Source organism: Macaca fascicularis, chromosome 9 (genome assembly GCF_037993035.2).
Source record: "Macaca fascicularis isolate 582-1 chromosome 9, T2T-MFA8v1.1".
NCBI classification, from domain to species: Eukaryota; Metazoa; Chordata; class Mammalia; order Primates; family Cercopithecidae; genus Macaca; species Macaca fascicularis.
Window position 1 is genome coordinate 68,627,259 of NC_088383.1, and position 12,120 is coordinate 68,639,378.

Below are 12,120 nucleotides of genomic sequence, written 5' to 3' on the forward strand. Positions count from 1 at the left end.
GAGCTCCAGGGCTGTGGGGGGCATGCAGGGCTCCCTGGGGTGTGGGGAGGTCTCCCCAGAGAGCATGGCATTCGAGCTAGAACTGGAAGCACGAGTGGGGTTTTTCCAGGTGGAAAAGGGGGAAGGGCATTGCAGACGGAGGGGACCTGTGGCGTGTGCTCAGGGCAGGGACATGGATGAGTCATGGGGAGGGCAGGCTGGCGAGATTCCCAGGGGCAGGTGTAGAGGCCTTGAAAGGGAAGCCAAGCAGTGTGGACTTGATCCTGGCTGGGGAGGATCCAGGAGAGGCTGTGGTCGTGATGATGTTTGGGGTGGGGAGAGAGAATGTCTTGGTATTTGGGAGGTTTCCAGAAGATTCCTTGTGGTTGGTCAGGGGAGAGACCAATGTCTCTAGGGGCTGATCAGGAGATGAGGATGGCTAGGTGGTGAGACCCTGCCAATGGAGAGCACAGCTAGGTGCCCAGTGCAAGGGGAGGGAGGCCCAGGGGCTGCTCCCTGTCTGCTTCTGCCCGGACCCCTTCCACGGGTGTCTCTAGGGGGCAGTCCTTAGCCAGGCTCTGACTGAGGTTGGGGGAGATGTGAGGCTGTGGAGAGGTAGGAACCACAGTCCTCTAGGTATATCCATTTATGGAGGTGGCACAGAGCCCAGGCCCCTCCACAGCCAGGTCATCTGTCTCCACTTCCTTAGGGTCCTCTTTCGTAGAGTCTCGCCAAGCTTGTACTTTGCACCCTCACAGAGCTAAGAGAGACAGAGATACATGAGGACCGGCTGCTATCTGAAGGGGCTCCCATCCCAGTTGCAGGGTACAGGGATAGCTCTAGAAAGCTCTGCCTGTGGGTAGATGTGAGACATGGGGTAGTGCTGGAGCACAGGCCAGCCAAGCAGGTGGGGGTGCTTCATATAGAGGAGAGCCACCCCCGGGCCCTCAAGTTGACCTTAGAACAGTGAGTGTGTGCAGAGGGTGGTCCTTAACCCCAGGCACATTGAAGGTGAAACGGGGCATTGGGAACCTGACACTTGTTGCGGGGTGACTGTGGGGGTATATCTTCCCTGCACAGGTCCTCCACGTTCCCTCTGTCATGCACTGGGGCTGGCCTAGGTGGTCTTACCCCCAGATTCGCAAGCGCTCCTGTGCACCTGGGGATGGGGCACGTGCCGGCAGGTATTTGGAGTGAGGCAGCCAGGCCATCTGCTGCAGACCGGGAGCCCTCTTCCCCGTGCCCCTTCAGGTGACCTTGTCTGCTGCTCCTTCCACCAGGACACTGTGTGACAACCTGAGGCGGGAGCGGGACCGTGCGGTGAGTGAGCTGGCCGAGGCCCTGCGCAGCCTGGATGACACCCGCAAGCAGAAGAATGACGTCAGCCGTGAGCTGAAGGAGCTCAAGTAGGCTGGGATGGGCTCACATCTGGGAGCCCGGGGCCCCTCTCCCTTCTGGGCAAGGCAATGCTGAGTGCATTGGCCAGGGCCTCATCCTTCTGTGTCGAGCTGGCTGTTTGTCCCTTCACTTCACTCTGTCTTGCTCTGTCAGTCTGTAGAATGGGTTTGAATGTTATCTCCATGTTGGGTTAATTAGAAATTCTTAGGCCAGAAATTCTTAGACACAGGGCAGGCACTGTGTGCCAAGGCACTAGGAAGGGAGGGCCCTGTTCCCAAGCAGTCCATTCGGGGCAGGCATGCATGTGTTACCCATTCATTCATTCCCCTACTCACTCACTCGCTGAGATTTTTCAAGTACCTGCTCTGTATGGGCCAGCCTCCATTAGAGGCACTGGAGAAATGGCACTGACAAGCATATCAAGACCCTTTCCTCATGGGCTCACAGTGCACACAGACCAAGGTTGGGTCCATCTAAGAGACAAGTAAATCAATGAGTAAAATGATGACAGATTGTGATTTAGAGTTTTAAAGGCAATTGCAACCCCCATCCAGCAGTCTGTTCTGCCTGTGTTATTTGGATGCCCATTTGGAAGACTGTTTGGGGTGTCAGACATCCTCCCCTTGGTTACAGCAGCCTCCCAGGGTGTCATTTAAACACTCAGTGGCCTTTAGTAGTGCATTGAAATACAAAGATCAGGGTTTAAGCATAGAAATTGGCAGAGCCCAATAGGCCATGGTCTAAAACCCAAATCTAGTTGGAAAGCAGTGGCTCTCCATCCATTATGTGACATTTCCCTAGCTGTTAGTGTGGTGAGGGGGCAGTGAGAAGCTCGTGTGTGCGTGCAAGTGTGCAAGCCTTGCACACTCAAGTGATGCCCTTCAGAAGGGAGTGACAGCTTCTCTTCTTTTCCATTCAGTAAAACTCCTAATGAGACAAAGAGCTCCGTTTATTCTGTAAAAATCCAGACTCTCTGGAGCTTGGGTGCTCTCAGGAATATTTTAGGAGTTAAGAGGCAAGGCAGGACTCTTCACAGGGACCATCTTGGGTCTAGCAATGTGATGGAATCAAGGAGTTCTCTTTGAAGGGAAAGCCTAGAACCTCTGGGGCGTGAACATGGGATGTTTTGCCTCTTGTTTGGGCCAGAGTTGCCTGAAGCTTGTGCATTCAGCTTGTGTGTTCATTCAGTATGTTTGCATTTGTGCCTCCTGTCTGCTAAGTTCTCTAACTGGCAGGATGCGGGTGAGGGGGTCTGTGTTGCTGCCTGGGAAGCCTCAGGCACTCCCTGGTAATTCTAGATGAGACAGGTATAGGGAGCATTGAATGCTGAGCTTGGCTGCATTGGCCTGGGGAGGGGTTGGGGCAGCTTGGAAGGCATTGGAGCTCTGCCCTGGAGGCTGAGTGGTATTCTAGAGCCGGCTGGTGAGAGCACAGCCTAGGCAGAGGTGCGGCCCTGGAGCTTGTCTGCTGGAGCAAGAAACACAAGTAGGTCAGGAGCCCAGTGGGCAGCTTTCATGAGCTGGCAAGGCAGCCTGGACCCAGATTTCAGGGAGGGTGTCACAGGCCAGTCACCTGAGGATATGATGAGGCTTCTGAGTCTCTCTTTCACATCCTTGTTACTGGGTCTTTCTCAGAACTAGTATTTTTAATTTTGATGAAGTCAAACCTATCTTTTTTTTTTTTAAGATGCAGTTTCACTCTATTGCCCAGGCTGGAGGGCAGTGGTATAGTCTTTGCTCACTGCAACCTCTGCTTCCTGGGTTCAAGTGATTCTTGTGCCTCAGTCTCCCAAGTAGCTGGGATTACAGGTGCGTGTCACCACACCTGCCTAACTTCTGTGTTTTTAGTAGAGACGGGATTTCACCATGTTGGCCAGGCTGGTCTTGAACTCCTGGCCTCAAGTGATCCACCCTCCTGAAGTGTTGGGATTACAGGCATGAGCCACCACGCCTGGCCATCAGTGAACATTTTTTAAAAGTGTAACAATGGCATTAAAGGAAATGTTAAGAACTACGTCTTCATCCTAATATAACTATTTAAGTGGCATTTCTGTTGCTGCTTCTGTCAGTTTGCATTTCAATTTGTGATATATTGGTGTTAACTTTTATCCGAGGTTAAGGGATTTAGGTTGAGATTCATTTCTTTGGCCATGGATGTGTAGTCGCTCCAGCATCATCAATTGGAGGCTGTCCTTCCTCTGTTAATGTATGCACCTTTGGTAGCTTGGGGCATTCCTGGGTTCCTTATTCTGTTCTACAGACCTGTGTGTCTGTCTCCCTGACAGCAGCACCGTCTTGATTGCTGTAGCTGTATACTACATCTTAAATTGGATAGAGAGTTTCCTCCCACTTAGTCATTTTCAAAATTGTTTTAGCGATTCTGATGCCTTTATGTATACATTTTAGAATAGCCGTCTATATCTACAAAAAATCTTGTTGGCATTTTGATTTTATTTTTTAAATTAAATTTTATTCTTTTGAGATGGAGTCTCACTCTGTTGCCAGGTTGGAGTGCCGTGGTGTGACCTCTACTCCCTGCAACCTCTACCTCCCTGATTCAAGTAATTCTCCTGCCTCCCGAGTAGCTGAGATTACAGGCACATGCCACCACGCCCAGCTAATTTTTGCATTTTTAGTGGAGACGAGGTTTCACCATGTCAGTCAGGCTGGTCTCGAACTCCTGACTTCAGGTGATCTGCCCATCTCGGCCTCCCAAAGTGCTGGGATTACAGGTATGGACCACCGTGCCCAGCTGGCATTTTGATTTTAATTGTGTTAAACCTCTAGATAAATTTGGGGAGAATTTGTCTTTTTTAAAAAAACCACTGTGAAAACTCACAGATACCCCAGAAGCCTTGACCTGAGTCTCCGAGTTATTGGGAAACAGCGGGGAAAGGAACCTGTTTTAGCTCTCACGAACTGCCTGCCTCATGAGGTTCAGAGCTGTTACGCGGTGGGATGTTTCACCTCCCAAGGGGCTTTCACCATGGCTCTCTCTCTTCACAGGGAACAGATGGAATCCCAGTTGGAAAAGGAGGCCCGGTTCCGGCAGCTGATGGCCCACAGCTCCCATGACTCGGCCATTGACACGGATTCCATGGAGTGGGAAACGGAAGTTGTAGAGTTTGAGAGGGAGACGGTAAGCTGCCTCTGATGGTTCTTCTCTCCTTCTCTGATGGATGAGGGAGGAGAAGGTGACCCTCTTGCAGTATCTCCCAGTTTCAACAAGTTTGGAGGTTCTCCTTTTCCTCCCAGGAGTGTGACGGCATCCTTTCCCGCAGCTGTCCAGGCTGGGTTGCAGCCGGGGAAGGGCAGGGTCCTGGGGGGACGCTGACAGGGATGTCTGTCTGCAGTGGCCAGAAGGGGCAGGTTGCAGGTACTCATAGGTTTCCATCCTGGGGATGGAGTGTCTCATCAGATGAGGTGAAGGGACAGTCCCCCACATTGGAGTGAGCAGCTCAGGGGCTTAAGAGCCAAATGTTTCTGTCACTGCTTTGTGAAATGCGTTGCTGTTGCTGCTGTTTTTGCAGGAGGATATTGACTTGAAGGCACTGGGGTTTGATATGGCAGAAGGTGTGAATGAGCCTTGTTTCCCGGGGGACTGTGGCATATTTGTCACTAAAGTGGATAAAGGAAGCATTGCTGATGGGCGCTTAAGGTAAGAGTTGAGGCCCAGGCCCTGGAGGTAAGGTGGGGCCCTTCTCCCCAGTGCGGAGGACCCGAAGAGAGCCAGGTAGCACTTAGGTGAACATTTCCCAGCCTGAGATCTGTCCAAGGCCTGCAGTCTCAGCAGCTAATACTGCTCCAAAAAGAAACAGTGCTTCTCAGTTGCCTCTGAATCTGATTATTCTTTAGTTACCAAGTTCTGTCTTTTGCTCCTTTGGGTGGGAAAGTGCTCAGGGGGTATGTGTGAGAGCCCAGGACGTACATGGCATGCTCATTCAGGGAAATAGTCATGATGATAAAATAGCTAACACTATTACAGTGCTGGCTGACTGCTGAGTACTGGTTTAAATACTTTATAGAAATTAATTGATTAGTCTTTACAACCCTACAAGGTAGGCGTGATTATTGTCCCCATTTTACATATGAGGACATTGAGGCCTGGAGGGGCTGGATCATACAACTAGTAAGTGGTAGGGCCAGGATTTAAACCCAGGCTGTCTAACCTCAGCATCTGCAAATTTTACCAATGTGCACTCCTGCAAGAGGAAATTTTCTGAACGTGTATGTGAGGCACCCACTCCTTGGCAGTCAGCCCCCTGAATGGTAGTGGTGGGCGGCTAACCGCTGGTCCCACAGCCTGTGTGGGTGCTGAACTGGCTGTGCCCCTTCTCAGGGTCAATGACTGGCTGCTGAGAATCAACGATGTGGACCTCATCAACAAGGACAAGAAGCAGGCCATCAAGGCGCTCCTCAACGGGGAGGGGGCCATCAACATGGTCGTGCGGCGGAGGAAGTCCCTGGGTGGGAAGGTGGTTACGCCGCTGCACATCAACCTCAGTGGACAGAAAGGTAGTGGGCCTGTGGACATGGCAGAGTGCCTCAGGTGGCTGGGGCCCTTTTTTGTGGACAGGTGCCAGGGGTGCCCCTTAGAGTACCTCATTCACAGGGATGAGGGGCCGATGCCATTTAAATGTAGCCCATGTGCTTTCCTGGCAGGAGGTCGTCTGGGCCCTGAGTCTTGCTTTCTGAGTGTTTGATTTACCTGGGCAGATGTAAGGGCAGATGTAACTGAGCCCCCAATTGGTGGGACTGGGGCAGGGTGCAGGGGTAGAGAGGGTGCAGCCTGCTGACATCCTCTTTTGTGGGAAGACGGTAACAAAGATGAGGTAGGGTGACCGGGGCTGGGCAGCGAGGCCAGGGGCTACCCAGTGACCTCCTGTGGCTTGCAGACAGCGGCATCAGTCTGGAGAATGGAGTGTATGCTGCCGCCGTGCTGCCCGGAAGCCCTGCCGCCAAAGAAGGGTCCCTTGCTGTGGGAGACAGGATTGTTGCGGTAAGTCTCAAGGCTGGAGCCAGGGTCATCTGCTGTGCATAGACAGATTACATTTGGGAGGTTTGAGCAAGAAGTAATGAGCAAAGATTTTATATTTTCCTTGTTCTGGGCATTGTACTATGTGAACATTTAAACATAGGTTTCTTGATGGTATATTTCTATTTACTGTAGAAAATTAGGAAATAAAAGGTCTAGGAGGGAAATAAGAATCAATTGCGTTGCTACCATGTGTAGATGACCTTTCTCCATCTCTCTCTGTCGCTCAGGCTGGAGTACAGTGATGCAATCCCAGCTCACTGCAACCTCCAAAGGCCTAAGAGGGAAATAAGAACCACTTGCTTTCGTACCACCTGTAGATAACCTTTATTAACTTTTTTTCTTTTCTTTTCTTTTTTTTTTTTTTGATATGGAGTTTTGCTCTGTCGCCCAGGTTGGAGTGCAGTGGCGCAATCCTGGCTCACTGCAACCTCCGACTCTTGTGTTCAGGTGATTCTTCTGCCTCAGCCTCCTGAGTAGCTGGGATTACAGGCGTGAGCCACCACGCCTGGCTAATTTTTGTACTTTTATAGAGATGGGGTTTCACCATGATGGCCAGGCTGGTCTCGAATTCCTTACCTCAGGTGATCTGCCCGCCTTGGCTTCCCAAAGTGCTGGGATTACAGGTATGGGCCACAGCGCCCAGCTTTATTAATATTTTAAATGTAGTTCTCTACATTTAACATTCTCATGAATGTTTATCAAGGACAGTTTAAAAAATTGACATCATTGTGTTGTGACTTTTAAACACGACCCTTTTTTAAAAAAACTAAATGTAATACCTATTTTTAAATTTTTTTGTTACCAAAGTAAGTCCTATTTGTTGTAAAATAGCCAAGCAATACAAAAATATGTAAAATGAAAAGTGGCAGTCCCTTCCCCCTTTAATCCTGCTCCTAGAGATTGTCCCTGCCCCCATTTGGAAGATAAGTACCCAGCCCACATAAGTGCCCCTACAAATCTATATATACCTAGATAGATTTCTTGGTTTTGTTTTGCTGTTTATGTACAATAATGGGATCTGCAATTTGCATCCTACCTTGGATATCTTTCCAAGTCTAGCCTGGCTAATGTTACCCACCTTATGGTATTCTGTTGTTTGATTATATGTAGTATAAATTATCCCCTCCCCCGATGGACATAGAAGTTGTTTGCAGGGTCTGCAATTGCAAACAGTCCTGCATTTAACTTTACCTGTGTGCATAGACCCTCTGGAGACACCTAATGGTATCTCTGAGACTGAGCTACAAATGCCATGAGATTGCTGAGTCATAGGACATGCAAATTTAATACTTCTAACTAACCTTTTAAAATTGAAAATGCCAGCAGGGCGCAGTGGCTCACTCCTGTAATCCCAGCACTTTGGAAGGCTGAGGTGGGTGGATCACCTGAGGTCGGGAGTTCGGGACCAGCCTGGGCAACATGATGAAACCCTGTCTTTACTAAAAATACAAAAATTAGCCGGGCTTGGTGGTGCATGCCTGTCATCCCAGCTACTCGGGAGGCTGAGGCAGGAGAATCACTTGAACCTGGGAGGCAGAGGTTGCAGTGAGCTGAGATCACACCACTGCCCTCTAGCCTGGGTGACAGAGCAAGACTCCTGTCTCTAATAAATAAAAACTAAAAACTGAAAATGCCATACACTTTTTCATGGCATACATACAAAATTCCAATAGTACAAAAGGCAAATAGTGACAACAACTCTTCCTCTGGCTAGACCTCTTGTGTACTACTTCCCACCCCGATGGCAATCACTGTTAACAATTTATTATATTATGTCCCAGAAACTTTCAAAACATGTACATCTCACACATTTTTGGGGGGTTGGGGTAACCTCTATGGGATTATAATATACTCAATTGCTCATCTTGCTTTTTGTTTTATTTTTATTATTTTTATTATTTTTTAAGATGGAGTGTCACTCTGTTGCCCAGGCTGGAGTCCAATGGTGTGATCTTGGCTGACTGTAGCCTCCGCCTCTCAGGTTCAAGTGATTATCCTGCTTCAGCCTCCCAAGTAGCTGGGATTACAGGCACATGCCACCACACCCAGCTAATTTTTGTATTTTTAGTAGAGACGGGGTTTTGCCATGTTGGCCAGGCTGGTCTCAAACTCCTGACCTCAAGTGATCCACCTGCCTTGGCCTTTCCAAGTGCTGGGATTACAGATGTGAGCCACCACACCCAGCCAGATTTTAGCAGCATGTCTTGGAGGTCCCTCCGTATTCATATCTTTTTATTTTTATTTTTGTTTGAGATAGTCTCACTCTATTGCCCAGACTGGAGTGCAGTGGCATGATCTTGGCTCACTGCAACCTCTGCCTCCCAGGTCCAAGTGATTCTCCTGCCTCAGCCACCTGAGCAGCTGGGATTACAGACCTGTGCCACCAAGCCCTGCTAGTTTTTTTGTATTTTTGGTAGAGATGGGGGTTTCACCATGTTGCCCAGGCTGGTCTTGAACTCCTGACCTCAAATGATCTGCCCTTAGCCTCCCAAAGTGCTGGGATTTCAGGTGTGAACCACCATGCGCAGCCTATATTCACGTCTTTAGATCTACCTTGGTTATTTCCATAACTGCGTGTCATTCCTTAGTGACAGCAGCCTAAGCTGTTGATCAGTCCCTCCCGAGGGATAGTCTGGGCATCTCTGCCTTTACTTACATCTGTGTCGTGCTGCATGGCCACTTCATAGGGACCCAGGAGTGTGCCCTGGGGTACATTCCTGGGGTGAGGGTTTGCTGGGTCAGAGGGCATGAATGTTTAACATCCAGTGAGATCTATCCCCTTTGCTCCAAAAAGGTCATGGCTTTTTCAGTCCTCCCTGCAATGTGTAGGGGAACTCATTGCCTCACATCTTTGCCAATGTTTTTTCAAATTTTTGGGGGAGCCAGAGTATCAAAGCTATATGGCCATTATGAAAAATTTTTAAATGTGGATATGTTATAAGGAAAAAAACCACAAATTAATTTACTACTTCAAGATAATCACTCTGCAGATATTTTAAAAAGAAAACTTGACTTTGGCCAGGCGTGGTGGTTCACGCCTGTAATCCTAGCACTTTGGGAGACTGAGGTGGGTGGATTGCCTGAGTTCAGGAGTTCAAGACCAACCTGGGCAACACAGTGAAACCCTGTCTCTACTAAAATACAAAAAAATTAGCCGGGCATGGAGGCATGCGTTTGCAATCCCAGTTACTTGGGAGGCTGAGATAGGAGAATTACTTGAACCTGGGAGGCGGAGGTTGCAGTGAGCCGAGATCATGCCTCTGCACTTCAGCCTGAGGGACAGAGCGAGACTCCATCTCAAAAAAAAAAAAAAAAGAAAACTTGACTTTGAAATGATTATAGATTCATAGGAAGCTGCAGAGATAGTACAGGGGAGTCCTATGTACTCTTCTCCCTGCTTCCCCTCATGGTTGCACATTGCATGAGTATAATATCAAAGCTAGCATATTGACATTGGTACTGTGTGGTTGTTTGTGGTTTAACACATGTTGTTCTGTGTAACCACCACCATAATGAAGATGCGTAGCTGTTCCATCAGCACTGAGGTCTCCCTCCCTCTGCCCATTTGTAGTAACACCCCCTGCTCCCTCCCATCCCTGCCCTTGGCAGCTGATTTGTTCTCCATCTCTGTGATGTTGTCCTTTTGAGAATGTTACAGACATGGAATCATATAGTATGTGATCTTTGGAGCTGGGCTGTTTTCATTCCGCACCATGCCACCAAGATCCACCCAAGAGGCTGCGTGTGCCGGCCGCTCGTTCCTTATCATTGCTGAGCAGTGCTCTGCAATGTGGGTGTATCACAGTTTGGTCATTCACCTGTTGCACCTACACTTCTTAAGAAGGTCTGCACATAGCTGTGAGGGATGTGGGCAGAGATTCCGGGAGCAGGGTTGAGAGGTTCTTTGTGAACACTCACAGGGCCCCACTTCATGTGGTACTTTCTCTACAAGGCCTTTCCTATCCATGGTCTTGTTTTTAGTCCCCCTGCTTTCCCGAGCCACATGCATGCATTTATCTTCCATTTCCTCTGTGGAGGCAAGAGGCTGGGAAGTTCTGAGCTGAGGTCCCGTGCCATGTGGCAGGGCACAGCCAGGCCAAGATGTTCCCTCCAGGTCCTCGGTGTTCTGATCCCAGAAGGACACGTTCCTCCCCCAGCCTGCTGTGAAGGCTTTTGTGTTCCTCTACCTCAGAAACCCCTTAGCTGGACTCCTTGAGCCTCATCAGGAGGACCTCTATCCTTTGCCAACTCCTGACGTTGGCACCTTGCATTTGGTGACTGTCTAGCACAGGAGGTTAGGTGGGCAGAGACCCCAACCTGGTAGGCCTGAGGCCGCTCTGCCTGTGGCCTGACGTGCTGTCTGTCCTGCTCTAGATCAATGGCATTGCACTGGACAACAAGTCTCTGAATGAATGTGAATCTCTGCTGCGGAGCTGCCAGGACTCCCTGACCCTGTCCCTCCTGAAGGTAAGGGCTGGACGTGGCTCCGCTCTCATAGTCAGGAGTATGGGCAAAGCCCTGACTCCACACAGCCACGCTACTCCTTAGGGTCACAGGATCCTTGAGAACAGGGTGGGGATTTACCGAGTGCAGTGGGGGCAGGAACCCTGACTGGACGCTGGCCTGCAATCAAAAAACCGCAATCAAGGCCATGTTGGGCACAGTTGGGTACATTTGAATCTGGACCTGATAATTAGATGGCCTTAAGGAATTGTTGCCAATTTTCCTAGGTATGATGATGGTACTGGGGTTGTTATACAGGAGAATGGCCTTATTTGGGGGAGGTACAAACTAAAGTTGTTAGAAGTGATGTGTCATGGCCGGGCATGGTGGCTCATGTCTGTAATCCCAACACTTTGGGAGGCCAAGGCAGTCGAATCACTTGAGCCCAGCAACACAGCAAGACCTTGCCTCTACAGAAAATACAAAAAGCCCAGGAGGTCGAGGTGACAGTGAGCCGTGATCGTGCCACTGCACTCCAGCCTGGGTGACAAAGTGAGACCCTGTCTCAAAAATGAAAGGAAGGGGCTGGGCGCGATGGCTCATGCCTGTAATCCCAGCACTTTGGGAGGCAGGTGGATCACCTGAGGTCGGGAGTTCAAGACCAGCCTGACCAACATGGAGAAACCCCATCTCTACTAAAAATACAAAAATAGCCGGACGTGGTGGCGCATTCCTGTAATCTCAGCTACTCAGGAGCCTGAGGCAAGAGAATCGCTTGAACCCAGGAGGTAGAGGTTGCAGTGAGCTGAGATCATGCATTTGTACTCCAGCCTGGGTAACAAGAGCGAAACTCCGTCTCAAAAAAAAAAAAAAAGAGAAAAAGGAAGGGAAGTGACATGTCATGATCTTCGTAACTTGCTTTCCAATGTTCTGTAGTATCATTATAGATACAGACAAAAAGACAATTTAGTGAAATATTGTTGAATCTACATGGTACATTTATGGACATTTGTTATACTTTTCTACATATTTGAAAAGTTTAATAATAGAAAGTTAGAAAAAATAGGCCCAATTTAGAAAACATCTCTTAATGAAATGGCTGGGCCTATTTTTTCTAACTTTCTATTAAGAGATATTTTCTAAATTAACTATTTTCAAATTAATTGACTTTTTTTTGGAAACAGTTTTATGTTTATGGAAAAGTTGGGCTGATACAGAATTCTTAGTACTCTCTCAACCACCCCACCACCACCATCCCCACTC

At 49.0% G+C, this 12,120-nt stretch overlaps 1 protein-coding gene across 6 annotated transcripts in view; it reads left to right on the forward strand.

Moving 5' to 3' along the window:
• DLG5 (discs large MAGUK scaffold protein 5) overlaps positions 1–12,120 on the forward strand; it is a 148,804-nt gene that overhangs the window by 104,280 nt on the left and 32,404 nt on the right. For all 6 annotated transcript variants that reach the window (XM_015456126.3, XM_074001713.1, XM_005565351.3 and 3 more), the window contains 6 exons: positions 1,260–1,385; positions 4,383–4,515; positions 4,907–5,034; positions 5,716–5,891; positions 6,272–6,375; positions 10,789–10,881. In XM_015456126.3, the coding sequence (XP_015311612.1) occupies positions 1,260–1,385; positions 4,383–4,515; positions 4,907–5,034; positions 5,716–5,891; positions 6,272–6,375; positions 10,789–10,881 (760 nt within the window). The remainder of the gene's footprint in view (positions 1–1,259; positions 1,386–4,382; positions 4,516–4,906; positions 5,035–5,715; positions 5,892–6,271; positions 6,376–10,788; positions 10,882–12,120) is intronic.